The sequence below is a fragment of the Adiantum capillus-veneris genome, chromosome 17, assembly GCF_014529385.1.
Source record: "Adiantum capillus-veneris isolate H3 chromosome 17, ASM1452938v2, whole genome shotgun sequence".
Classification (NCBI taxonomy): Eukaryota; Viridiplantae; Streptophyta; class Polypodiopsida; order Polypodiales; family Pteridaceae; genus Adiantum; species Adiantum capillus-veneris.
In genome coordinates this window covers 5,651,368-5,665,636 of record NC_140947.1, presented here as the reverse complement: position 1 = coordinate 5,665,636, position 14,269 = coordinate 5,651,368, and the positions used below count along the sequence as shown (strand labels likewise).

The window sequence follows — 14,269 nt, the reverse complement described above, 5'->3', positions numbered from 1 at the left end:
TTCATTGCTGACAAATTGTTTGAAATTCTTTTACCAATCAATTTGTCTACCTAAAACTGCATATGCTTTTTCATCACTTATGAGAATGCAATTACTGTGCCAATGTTGTTTGATTTTGCAGTGACTGAAGAAGGCTAAGGACATTCATCTCAAATGCTCTTCCACCTCGACGAACGAGCTTCAACTCAATAGCTTCCGAGGACGGAATCTACATCAGGAAGGGGGGCATGTTAACCCTCACGGATCACGGACACCCCATCACCTACGACGGACGTGTATTATGTATTTGGTAGAGTCAGGTACCGGGCTTGTCGGACCAATAGGAAAAGGGTAAGAGTGATCGCCGATGAGAGGTGCACTCTACCTGGGACATTCAAGGGATTAGTTGGCTAAGCATGGGCACCCAAGTGTGAATGGGGTGAGCTCATATAAAAGCCAACTAAACCTAAAATTCACTCATTCTCTCATTTGTGCAATAGAAGAGTGCTCTTGCTCCATCTCCATCTCCATCTTCTTCTTCTTCACCTCCTTGTGTGTGTGTATGTGTGTGTGTGTGTGTGTGTGTGTGTGTGTGTGTGTGAGAGAGAGAGAGAGAGAGAGAGAGAGAGAGAGAGAGAGAGAGAGAGTGCGATCGAGCATTGCGGCAGCACGACGGCAGTGAAGCGGTTGAGTGCGACGTAGCGGCGTCTCCTTCTTCTTCGCGGCGAGGAATCCTCCACGACAGGAGCATAGAGCGGTGAGTGACACACCATTTCCCTCTTTTGAGCTTACTAGTTAAGCTAGTTGTGTGCTTGGAGCCGTCAATGGCTCGCACACGGTGTAACGACAAGTCCCTTGCTTCGACAGTGCGGCAAGGAGCGCACAGTGGTGGTTGCCATGTTCATCAGATGTCGCACCTTGGATTGGCATGTGAATGCAAATGTAGTTACTTTCATGGAAATTTAGAAATGACTTTCTTCTTTTGTGTGTGATGTTTGCCTCTCTCGCTTTGACATCCATGATATCCTCCAAGTTCTTCCAAAAAGCAAGCACTCCTTTCACCCCAAGTGCTAACCATTTCCACATGTCCTGATTTGTAACATGAAGGCTAAATTCTAAGCAAAACATGATTATGTGATGCTCCAAATTTAAAAACCCTGCAGTGCTACACTATCGACATCTCTCTCTCTCTCTCTCTCTCTCTCTCTCTACCAATCACTCCATTATAGTTGTATGCTCCCTCACACACGAAGTTGGAACTTGGGGTCACATGGAGATGTTGAGGTGGAGTTGCCCCAGTAGGTGGATCTACTGTGGAAACTGCAGTAGTGGCAAACAACAACGAAGTGACATAGATTTGGCAGAGCCCGAGCAAGCGAGATCTGGACAGGAAGGTGAGGGCATCGCAATAAATTAGTAGTAGAGGAAAAGGAAACGAAGGTGTTTTTAAAGGCCATTGATGATGCATTGGAAAGGGCAGGCAAGTATCGCGGCAGTTGGTGGCCTAGTGTTGAAGGTAGGAATAGGGCAGGCGTACCTGCGCAGATGCAAGTGGAGAGAAGAAGATGGAGGTGGTGCTTCAAGCAAGGGAGGCATCAAGGCAAGGTCGTGCAGGGTAGCATACGATGGGGCAGAGCAAATGCAATGAGGTGGCACCAAAGCTATGGAGGTTGTGCAAGCAAGTAGGCTTGGCGATGGCGCACGACAACGAGAGAGAGAGAGAGAGAGAGAGAGAGAGAGAGAGAGGGCGAGGTTCGCTACACGTATTCACCCGGTTTAGTGGGTGTGATTTATACTCCAATCTGCCCAATTTAGAAACAAGTAATGACCTTCCCACGCCTGTTTCTCAAAACACTACGCTCCCGCCCATTCTAGGTGGTGGGAAGGCATGCTCTTTTTTCCCTTTCACAGCTCTACAAAGTCTACATTGCATATGCCCTAGAGAGCTTCACCTCTGGAATGTCTCTCTCTCTCTCTCATACACACAAACCCTTCCGTACATTGCATCTGCCCTAGAGACCTTCACCTCTAGAATGTCTCTCTCTCTCTCTCTCTCTCTCTCTCTCATACACACAAACTCTCTCTCTCTCTCTCTCTCTCTCTCTCATACACACAAACCCTTCCATTCTTTAGCAACATGGCAGGAACAAAGGGCGACATGGTATGCTATAACTGGCATGGTCTAGGATGTGCAAATGGAGTGGTTCAAGGGAAGACAATGAAAAGGTGGTCACAATGATATAAGGCAACTTGATCAAGTGGTTACGATGGGTTTGACACAAGAAAAAACATGACTGAGAGTGGCTTCGGTAGACTGAGGGCAAGCTGTGCAGTGGTAGACAAGTTGAACTCCTTTTCAGCTAGCCACTTTGAGAGGATTGTTGAAAATGGACATTCTATAGATGCAAGACCCCACTATGGACATGTGACAAGGAGGTGCTAGATTAAGGCGATTGCTAGCTTCAAGTGCTCTCTTGGTGCAATGGGTCGACTTCTCTAAGAGCATCTCAGAGAGAGGTTCTCCCTACATACTACCTACGAGTAGTAAGTACTACCTCATGAGCAAGAGTTTCTAAATGTGTTGGGCCCTTCCTCATTGCCTCCCTTTCTCCCTTAATTACACTCCTCGGGAGTGGGAAGAGAAGAAACATAGAGACATTCGAAAGCGATAATAGAGAAATGAAAGAGATATAGTGCGAGTGTTTCTATGTGTAATAATGAGTGAGCTTGAGAAATCGTATAAAATTTCCATTCAAAATTGTTGGTAAGAGCGAGCGGACTCATCGTAGGTAGGTGGTGTGAGCTAGTATGCTTTATATAGGCAGGTGGTGGGTTTGAATCCAAGTCCTTGGGGTGGGGTGTGGGTTGGGGGGGGGGGGGGGGGGGGGGGGGGTGGGGGGGTTGTGCAGTAGGCTTGATTTAAGGGTGAGTAGGGGTAGTTTCACACGGGCTGGGGTAGAACCCCCGCCTTGCGTGACTATGTTGGCAATTTCTCAATTAAAGCAAACAATGTTCAGATGTGTGAATTGGGCTGTGTTTCAGAAAGTTAAGGTAGAACAATGGTTTTCCAACTTTTTCAACAAAGTTGGGAAACAGTGGCAACGTTCATTGATGTAAGATGGTTGGGGTTGCACAAAGCCCATGCGGATGCGTCCTAGGCCTAGCGAGCATTGAGGAATGAGGACTTGGTCCAGGGATTGGGAGTGCATTGTAAGAGAGGGGAGGGCATAGTAGACTTTTTTTTTCCCGTCAAAACATTGGGAAATATATTAGAGAGAGCAAAAAAGACTACAAAGACCACTAGAGATACATGGGGCAAAGGGAACTTGGATCAAAGGAGATTTGGGGGGGGGGGGGGGGGGGGGGGGGGGGGGATACAATAGGCTTGATTTAAGGGTGAGTAAGGGTAGTTTCACACGGTGGGGTAGAACCCCCGCTCGCATGAACTATGTTGGCAATTTCTCAAATATAGCAAACAATGTTCGGATGTGTGAATTGGCCTGCGTTTCAGAAAGTCATTGTAGCAGATTGGTTTTCCAACTTTCCCAACTTTTCCAACAAAGTTGAGAAACAATGGCAACGTTCATTGATGTAAGATGGTTGGGGTTGCACAAAGCCCATGCCGATGCGCCCTGGGCCTACCGAGCATTGAGGAACGAGGACGTGGTCGAGGGCTTGGGAGTGCATTGCAAGCGAGGGGAGGGCATAGTAGGCTTGATTTTTTTTTCCGTCAAAACATTAGAAATATATTAGAGAGAGCAAAAAAGAGTACAAAGACCACTAGGGATACATGGGGCAAAGGGAACTTGGATCAAAGCAGATTGTTGGGGGTGGTTGCAATAGGCTTGATTTAAGGGTGAGTAAGGGTAGTTTCACACGGTGGGGTAGAACCCCCACCTCGCATGAGCTATGTTGGCAATTTCTCAATTAAAGCAAACAACGTTCGGATGTGTGAATTGGGCCGTGTTTTAGAAAGTCAATGTAGAAGACTGGTTTTCCAACTTTTCCAACAAAGTTGGGAAATAGTGGCAACATTCATTGATGTAAGATGGTTGGGGTTGCACAAAGCCCATGCGGATGCGCCCTAGGCCTACCGAGCACATTGAGGATTTAGGACGTGGTCGAGGGATTGGGAGTGCATTGCTAGAGAGGGGAAGGCATGGTAGACTTGATTTTTTTTTTCCCGTCAAAACATTGGAAATATATTAGAGAGAGCAGAAAAGAGTACAAAGACCACTAGGGATACACGGGGCAAAGGGAACTCGAATCAAAGCAGATTGTTGGAGGGAGGGAGGGGCGGGGGGGGGGGGGGGGGGGGGGGGGGGGGGGGGTGCAATAGGCTTGATTTAAGCGTGAGTAAGGGTAGTTTCACAAGGTGCGGTAGAACCCCCGCCTCGTGTGAGCTATGTTGGCAATTTCTCAATTAAAGCAAACAACATTCAGATGTGTGAATTGGGCCCCGTTTCAGAAAGTCAAGGTAGAAGATTGGTTTTCCAACTTTTCCAACAAAGTCGGGAAACACTGGCAACGTGCATTGATGTAAGATGGTTGGGGTTGGACAAAGCCCATGCGGATGCGCCCTAGGCCTACAGAGCATTGAGGAACGAGGACATGGTCCAGGGATTGGGAGTGCATTGTAAGAGAGGGGAGGGCATAGTAGCCTTTTTTTTTTCCCGTCAAACCATTGGGAAATATATTAGAGAGAGCAAAAAAGACTACAAAGACCACTAGGGATACATGGGGCAAAGGGAACTTGGATCAAAGCAGATTGTGGGCGGGGGCGGGGGCGCGGAGGGTGCAATAGGCTTGATTTAAGGGTGAGTGCAATAGGCTTGATAAAAGGGTGAGTAGGGGTAGTTTCACACGATGGGGTAGAACCCCCGCCTTGTGTGAGCTATGTTGGCAATTTCTCAATTAAAGCAAACAACGTTTGGATGTGTGAATTGGGCTGCGTTTCAGAAAGTCATTGTAGAAGACTGGTTTTCCAACTTTCCCAACTTTTCCAACAAAGTTGGGAGACAGTGGCAACGTTCATTGATGTAAGAGGGTTGGGGTTGCACAAAGCGCATGGGGATGCGCCCTAGGCCTACCGAGCATTGAGGAATGAGGACGTGGTCGAGGGATTGGGAGTGCATTGCAAGAGAGGGGAGGGCATAGTAGACTTGATTTTTTTTTTCCCGTTAAAACATTGGGAAAGAGTACAAAGACCACTAGGGATACATGGGGCAAAGGGAACTTGGATCAAAGCAGATTGCGGGGGGGGGGGGGGGGGATATCTAGCGGAGGTGGCTGGAACGAAACATGAATTACAAAGGGAGGGGTGAATGGGGGTGCAAGGGAAACTGATACAAGGATTAGGGTGCGTTCGCACGGGTAGGGTTTAACTCCCGTTTGCTAGTGTAAGCAAACTATGCCTTCGTTGTTCAACTCTGTCGAAATTGGAGTTGGAAATTTCATATTCTACTCTGTCTACATTAGCTAGTGAATTGCCTCCACACAAAACAAATGCCGCTTTTATTATGTACACGCCAAGGGTAGCACACCGGCTCGTGCGAATTCGCTCTTAGTAGACTTAATTTAAGGGTGAGTAGGAGCCAATTCACTTGGGGCATGGGTTGCGCACTTGTTGGCAACTAGCAACCGAGGCACTTGCTGTTCACGTGAGGAAGAGCTAGTTGCTGCCAACATTGTGCGCAAATTGAAAAAGGTGCAATTCTTTTAGCTTTAGTGGATAACATGGCAAAAGATTCCAAGTTCGCACGACGTCCTTTGTCGTTTTCTACGGTTGCCTGCTCGCTCCACCTCCTCCCCCTTGGAATAGGGCTGCAAAACTGGTTGCCAAACAACTAGTTGCTCGCGTTTTTACTGCAACCCTCATGGGAGCATGAAAAGTTCGCAACCTGGTTGCCAATTGGACGTGCATGTGAACTAGCTCTAGGCCTACTGAGCATTGAGGAGTGAGGAGGTGATTGGAATTTGGGAGTGGGGAGTCATTGTTGGGTGGGGTGTCATTTAAGGGCGAACAGTGAGGACTGCTGAGGAGGTGTCTAAGGATAGACATTTTATATAGGTCTTGACTATAGAGAGAGTCTTTCATCTGCCCAGGTTTGGTAGGTGACACTCACTCACCAGCATTCACCTGCACTCCTCAAAAGTTAACGCTCTCATTGTTATGAAGTTACCAACCTATAGCCTAAATATAAATATACCTCTTGACATCATGAATATCTGTGTGCATTGCCGTCAACCTCCCGAGACTCCATCATCGTGTTAGGCCTAGGCTAGCAGAGCGCTCTCTCTCTCTCTCTCTCTCTCTCTCTCTTTCTCTCTCTCAACAACTACTCCCCTCTTGCGCTCACACTCTAGGTAGGTAGTCTCTGCGGCTGAAGCCCATCATGGAGTCGGCAGCTCCCCAGCACCTCCCTGTGACCCTTGGTCCCGTCGAGACCATCCTTCCCTCCTCCCCCACCGACCTCTCCCCCCTCTACCTCTCCCAAATCGACCAATGTGTTGCCTACATCGTCGACACTGTCTACTTCTACCCCGCTCCCCCTGGCAGCGGCCCTGCCGACCGTAGCAATGTCGTCCCCAAGCTCCGACAATGCCTTGCTGATATCCTTGTTCCCTACCACTTCATGGCTGGTAGATTGTGCCTCAACAGCCAAGGAAGGCTTCATATCGATTGCAACCGTGAAGGCGTGCTCTTCACCGCCGCTTCCTCTGAGCTCACCATGGCTGAGCTTGGCAATGTTACTCACCCAAATCCTGCTTTTCGCAGCTTGGTGCTTCAAGCGATCAATGCTCTTAAGATGACTGACAACCCGCTCCTGATGATGCAGGTATGTGTTTGAAAAATTAAAAAGCTACCAACTCATGATGCACCATTATCTGTAATGGGGGTCATCGCTCTAGCTAGCTTCATCATACACCATTAAAGCTGGTGCTTCATGTTTTTCCGTGCTCAGGTGACAACGTTCAAGTGTGGTGGCTTCTCTATCGGCTTCTCCATGAACCATGCCGTCTTCGATGGACAAGGAGCTGCGGAATTTGTTTTAAATTTCTCCTCATTGACCCGGGGAGCTGGAATGCTCGTTGAGCCCAACCCTGACAGGACCATGCTCAAGCCTAGAGAGCCACCCCAGGTTAAGTTCAAGCATCCGGAGTATCTGAAGCTGTTAGACATTCCAAAGGGTACTGCTTTCACTACATCAGAGCTTGCGGATCTCGACTTCGCTGCAATTCAGCTCTCTCAAAAACATATATACAAGATGTTTCCCTTCAGTGGTGACATGCTGAACCGCCTCAAAGATGCTGCCATGTCCGAGGCCTCTTTGGAAAAGTGCTCTTCCTTTGATGCCATAGCTGCTCATGTATGGCAGGCACGAACAAAGGCCATCGGAATGCCTGCTTCGGATCCAGCGAAGGTGCTCTTTGCTGTTGACATTCGATCGCGCATTGAGCCCCCTCTACCGAAGGGCTTTGTAGGTGAGTGATGTGCTTGTAGTATGGCATGGCTGCATTGATCAAATGGTGGAAATGTAGTATATGTGTACATTACATATTACTTAGTGTTAAAGCTGCCTGACATTACATCAAGGCATTTGCTCATACAATGAAGAATGCTGATGCCGATACAAAACCCCACATTGACAGGCAATGCAATCCTGTCGGGCTATGCGAGTGTACCTGCGGCGGAGTTGCAGAAGGGAAGCTTATCATATGCAGTGGGGAAGATACAAGAGGCGACGAAGACGATCACCGACGAGTATATAAGGTCATCCATAGACTGGGGAGCAGAGCATGGGGGAGTACCCAACCTGCCGGGTGGGATCTTCTTGTCGGCGTGGTGGAAGCTGCCCTTCCACCTTGTGGACTTTGGGTGGGGGAAGCCAAGCTATGCAGGGCCGGTGGTAAATGCAATGGTGGAGTTTGTGCTGTTGCTGTCTAATGGAACGCAGGAAGGTCTCAATATTTACATAGCGTTGGAGCCGAGCCACATGCAGGAATTTGAGAAGCTAATCTATGATTTCTAAGTCGTTAGAGAATAATCCTTGTTCCAAATGAGACTTTCCGGCTGTGTCTGAAAGATCAGGGATGGGGGTTGATCTCGGCAACTAATGAATGCCATCATGGGTACGGCGGTTTTATTTTTGTGGGCAGGGGAAATGCCAGCTTCCTCTTGAATGCATGTGTCACCACCGCCCCTTTCAAAACTCTTCATTTGTTTCCTTCTCTTTCTTAGGTACCATCACGGTTTCATTTTTTAGCATTATAGCTACTCTCTCTCTCTCTCTCTCTCTCTAACCGGTCAATCGCTTCAATCAATCTATAAAGTAAACTCCCTTTTGTAGAGTGACTATAGTTTTTCTATAGCGATCTAAGCCACTTTCCAACTCGTCCGTTCGTTAGCTTCTAAAGGTCTAAAGTTGGGTTCTCTACATAGCATCATTCGTTTTCATATTGTGGTAACTTCTCGCGCCTTACATTCATTAGCCTGTTTTTTTTGTAACTAGTATGTGACCTGCGCGTTGTTGCGGTCATAATAGAAGAGTCGCAAAACCGTGGGCTCGCCAAGGGCTTTGTGGTTCTAGAAGCAAAGGCAAGGCCCTATGGCCTAGGTGACCCTAACATTGTGGTTTAGTAACAACTATAGAAAGCCGACTTTAGGATGTGGTCACATGAGGCTCAGTTACAAGTAAGTTGGGTATATCACTGAATGAGCCTTTTGAGTGAAGCATGTCAATTCTACAATGTCAAGGCTCTTGTAAGTATGTCAAAATCGATACCTATACCTTTTTTTCTATTTTAAAGCTTGCGCATGTTGACGACGTTTGCATCTTTTTAAGAGAGAGAGAGAGAGTGAGAGAGAGAGAGCCAGGTACACGGCCATGGTGGTCGTAGCACATTCAAAGTAGATGTTTTGTTGTGAGGCGTATCCAAGGCCAACTATTGGCACGTGGTTGGAGCTCAATCGTCAGGTGGTAGCAGTGTGGGTTCAGTGCCGGCTTAGTTTTTTTGCACGACCATGGAGTAGGCTCAATAATCATTGAATTTCTCGAAATAAAATATAGTAGGCACAATTATCAATAATAGGCACAATTATTGATAATTGTGCCTCGCGTGATCACCACTTTAAAGGTGTGGCTTGTTTTATGTAATGTTGCTTTTGTAGTGTGTACAATGAGGTTGGGCAAACTAAGGAGTGTCTTTTATGTTGACCACATTCTTGTGTGTGAGATTCTTTTTCAAAGAGATTTAAACTATTGCTCGTAATCCGTTATTTTTATTTCCTCTCAAAGAGATTTAAACTAACTCTCATAATTTGTTATTTTCTATAAATACACTACTGCTTATAATCTGTTCTATTTCCTCTCTCAAAAAGATTTAAACTAACTCTCATAATTTGGTTTAAATCTTTGAGAGAGGGAATAGAAATAATAGATTATGACTTAGTTTAAATCTCTTTGAGAGAGGGAATAGAAATAACAGATTATGACTTAGTTTAAATCTCTTTGAGAGGGAATAGAAATAACAGAATATGACCATTAGTTTAAATCTCTCTCTCTCTCTCTCTCTCTCTCTCTCTCTCTCACACACACACACCAAAAGTGTTGGGAGTGATTGCTTCAATGTGAGTACCTGCTTGGCATGGGCCTTCACCATATTTGTGATAAAGGGGTCATGTTTTGGTATCCAAGTAAGCTTTTGATGGTGTATATCATGTCAATGCCAAGAGGCTAATGCATGCTATTTCCCTAAGCTCTCATTTTACACCGTTACAATAAGTCCAATGCAATGGGTAACACAAAAAGAAAAACACGTCTTCATATTCTTATATGAACCATTGCGAAACTTGTGAACTATGCTCTTTAATAGTAAAGAAAGAAGATGTGCAAGAGAAAAGGGTATTTTTAGAGGGTTACATGCTTACTATATTGTCAATATCTATGAATAGCATATTGTTTTATAAAATTTATACCTCAAATGCTAGAGTTTAGTGATCTACTCTTTTTTAGACATGCAATAAGTCATAGCCTATGATCCTTCGTGAAATATTGAGATCCCAGATTTCCACCGACATATTTGATTCACGCATGTTATTGCAATTCTAAGAATATTGTAAACCTTCTTCACACTATGTACATCTTGATCTCAATATAGTAACTTTGATAAGCAGCAACATAAACTTTATTAGCTTGCCACCATTTCTCCTTTGTGAATTTGTTTTTGCCACCGTTCATTTGATGGATTGTACTCAATCTTTATGGCTATATGGACATGTACATCCATGCTTTGCTACAATTTAGTCCATTTTGATTATTAATTAAACTATTGCAATCCTACTTTGCCGTATGTTTTTCCTCTTATGCTTACATCAAAATGCATTGGTCTCACTATCGGTTTGAATGTGTCACCATGCCTCACATGGACCCCTTACATATTGTCATGATTGATAGCAACATCCTTCTTATTTTTTCACATATTGACAGTGCCATATGAGGTATCTTTTTTGTTAGCTCCTAACCTTACTTAATTCCCTTTCCATTTTAACTCAGTTCCCTTTTATACATACACGAATTTATTATTATCTTTGAGTTATCTTCCCCTTTCTAGAGATAGTACCTACGTGTATGCATCAAACTTGGTTTTTCACTTAAATTAAGCTCATAGTTTGTAGACAATTCCAAGGTATTCAAAAGACACCTCAGATCCCAACAGTGTCTAAACTCGCTCTTCATTACATGAGTTTTTTCTGTAAGGGCTTTCTATACCAACAGGGCCCGATCTTTCTATCGTGGTAACACATAGAGGCTTGCCTATCTTGCTTCCACTTCTAAGCAAGTGTCTATTTGCTTGGAAAGGTAACAGAACTGGTTTCATTTTCCTTGCAAAACTAAATAGTTCTCACAATATTTATATATTTCGCTTACGCATTCCAATGGAAGACATGTTGTGAGTGTGTAGGAAGGACCACCTCCGCCCCTAACATCCATTGCGTAGCTGAGGGAAGTGCAAGAAGAGAAGTCACCGATGACACCACTTGTGTGGTAGGGAGCTAAGAAATGAAAGGCCAAAAAGCATAGTCGCAAGGTCAATCTTGTCGCACATGTAAAGGAGAAGTGTTGGAAAGGAATTAACACAGTTGCCATGGAGGTTGGACGCGAGTGCTCTCTCTCTCTCTCTCTCTCTCACACACACACACACACACACACACACACACACACACATACACATGTGTGCGCGAGAGCTGTAGCCAGCGAGTTGGAACTAGGAGCTCTAGACTTGTGGCATTGTAGTTCTAACTTGTCTCGCAAGTCAATTTGCCAACCTCATGCTCCCTAACGAGTAGTGGCATGGGGTTGGCAATGTGCAAAGCTACAACATGTAATGTGCACATTTTAGGGGCTAGAAGGAAAATTATACATGAAGGTGCCAAGTGCGAGATTTTAGCTCAACTTTATACAATGCGTGAAATCTTTGAAAGTTCTACATTTTTTGAAGCTCAAGTATAAATTTCAAGGCTAGAAAGGAAAAGGGAGTTTTTTTTTGCTTTGCACAATTTAACTCGGGCACATCCCAATGGGATCGACATTGGGAGTCATTCGGACTATCCAATTTGGATTGTCGAGTAATTTCAGGGCGAAAAAGTAAATTTGAACCCGCAAGTAAATTTGAGCTAGTCAAGATTGTTTCACACTTTGCACGTCAAAGCCACGTCCTATCGTATTCAAGGCATGGGCTTTAACCACCATGCTCACATGCTTTCACTGAAGATCATGGTACTCCTATGCATAACATTGTAAATGCAGTCTGATTTGTAAATTTGGGTGTCGATCGCATGGTCTAGTGTCATGATCTATCACCTCCACCCTTAATCCCATTTAACCACGCCCATGCCATATAATGCTCGGTGTTTTTTACGACTTTCAAAATAGGAAGTAGAGGTACTCTTTACAAAAACAAAAGTAATCACCCTTCAAAGTTAAAGGCCGGAGTGAAACTCAATGGCCTTGCTAAAGAGTTTAAATAATAAATATAGTACTAAGTATTGTGATTTTTGAGAGAACTTAGAAGTCAAAACTAAGTCTTTTAAGTTTTTTCATTTTCTACCATGAGAGGACTTGCTACTTACCCTTTACTTTTACATTTCAAACCAAATGTTTCTTAAGGTTTTTGAAATGAAGGAGAGAGTGACACCCCTGGATGCCCTCTTCTTTCTTGAAAAGTTTAAGCTTAATTATATATAGTATAGAAGTACGATAATTCTTGCTCATAAGCTACAAAGTGCACCTTCGGGCATCACTTAGTAGCATTTGAACCCATGACCTGGGTCACGTAGGTCAAATGCTTCAACCAATTGAGCTAGCTCCCTTGGCTCCATTCATTAACTTTTCAGGTCCGAGCTTCTCAATTGTTGATAAGTCTCAAATGCTTTAACATCAAGTGAGTGATCTTGCCCTCCCACTCCTCTTTTTTCTAATCCATTGTCTAACATGAAGAGAGCACACAATAAAGAGGTGGACGTTGAACATTGCATTGTCTCCATTATGCAATTTATAAGATGTATAATAATTAATAAAGAATTTCTAGTGATTGAGTTGGTTAGATAAGGGTCATCACCGAGAAGTTGATTATGAATGTAGAGTCCATTCGGAGTACTACTCATGATAATGATCATGTCCATCAAGGGTGTAGGAGAGAATTAAGCTGAGCAAACCAACCACCCAAATATATATCTTAACCTAAGAAATGAGTCAGACCACCTAGAGCTTTAACACTGAAGGTTTTAGCATACTTGGATAACATGGTCTTCAGTTGGTTGATGCAAATCAATTGTTCTACATGTGAGTGAATGAGGCAAGTGACGATGTGATCAAGTGGTTGATTTGATTGTTGGAGTTGCTCATGAGGTCAATGTGGCTCTTGTAAAGATACTCCTTATGCAAGAAATTGACATGAAAGCTTTAGGTGAGTTGCGATGCTTTACAGGCATGGTAATTACACGCATGAAAGGGAGCACAAGGTTGTCACAAAAGCAATATGCATTGGATAGTATGTTATGGTTTTTTGTGACCGAGAATGGTAACTAAGTGAGTTTATATGGTAGGTAGTGCTATTTTATCACACGGCAACAAGACATACGATTGCTTTATTGAGGGCAAGAGGTAAGAGTAAGGGTTGCTACAATTGGTAGTGCTCAGATTAGATAAGTTAAACTAATTTTGAGCACCGCTTGAAGTGTGAGAAATGGTGTTGAGCTTGATTAGAAAATCGATCTAAGTTGGTGACATTATTTATTTCACGAAACCTCTTAAGATTAAGTAAGTTGAACTAATTTTGGGCATTGCTTGAAGTGTGAGAGATAGTGTTGAGCTTGAAAAGGAGTCTTATGTTGAGCTACTCAGCTTAACATACATATCTTTGTGGATGCTTTTCTTGGCTTGCATACATATTTTGAGGTGACTCAAAACTTTTTATCCTTGTGGTTACCTCATGTATTCATCCTCTTGTGGAATGAGTTGGTCACTTATGAGAACTATTCCAAGTTGAAATTAGCTAAATCAGTTCAAGCAACAAACTTCAAATAATAGATTAGACAAGACAAAACCGGAATAGAAATGAGAGAAACATTAGAACTAGCATTGGAATGTATTGAGATTAGTAAAAATGGAAATCAATACAATAACATGAGTCCAAGGATGCTCTATGCTTAGTGAAAAACGAGTAGCTCCAAGAATGACACTAGACAACAATGGCATATACGATAGTGGCACAATACAATAGCTCGTCAAATGAAGTAATGGGCCCTATTTATAACTGTTGGATTGGGCCTTTGACTGTCTATACCCACTGTGCAATTACCATAGTAACCGAGCCGCTAGAGTGTCTTCTCGATTGGGGAGTATTTCCATGTCTGCTGAAAATGAGTCGGAATCCATCCATTTTCTTCCAAAAATTATTAGTATGTTGTTAGAGATGGATTGCAATCCATTAAATTTCCTTCCAGCTCTCTTTTGGAATGAATCACCCACTGGTGTGGGTGCACCTTACTTCTTGCCAGTTGAGGTAATGTCTCTCATCTCGTTGTGCTTATGCATTGGCTTGCATATCTGAACACTCTGTGGATGTCATCGTTTCCTTTTATCTAGAGCCTTCTTTTTGCTTGGTTTCTAGATAATCCGTGGTGGAATCTGAATGGCCAATTGACCAGTCCCTTGGGCATTGGTACCAACATTCTCTTGTTGAATCAAGCGGTAAATGGCTTCTTGCTCCAACTGCTCCTTCCCTT

General features: G+C 44.1%; 1 protein-coding gene across 1 annotated transcript; it reads left to right on the top strand.

Moving 5' to 3' along the window:
• The first annotated feature begins 6,205 nt into the window (after nucleotides 1–6,205).
• Nucleotides 6,206–8,415, top strand: LOC147436749 (omega-hydroxypalmitate O-feruloyl transferase-like). The gene is made up of 3 exons (XM_086486176.1): nucleotides 6,206–6,818; nucleotides 6,945–7,464; nucleotides 7,633–8,415. The coding sequence occupies exons 1-3, from the start codon at nucleotides 6,375–6,377 to the stop codon at nucleotides 8,010–8,012; spliced, it is 1,344 nt and encodes a 447-aa protein (XP_086342302.1). The 5' UTR covers nucleotides 6,206–6,374; the 3' UTR covers nucleotides 8,013–8,415.
• The last annotated feature ends 5,854 nt before the right edge of the window (nucleotides 8,416–14,269 follow it).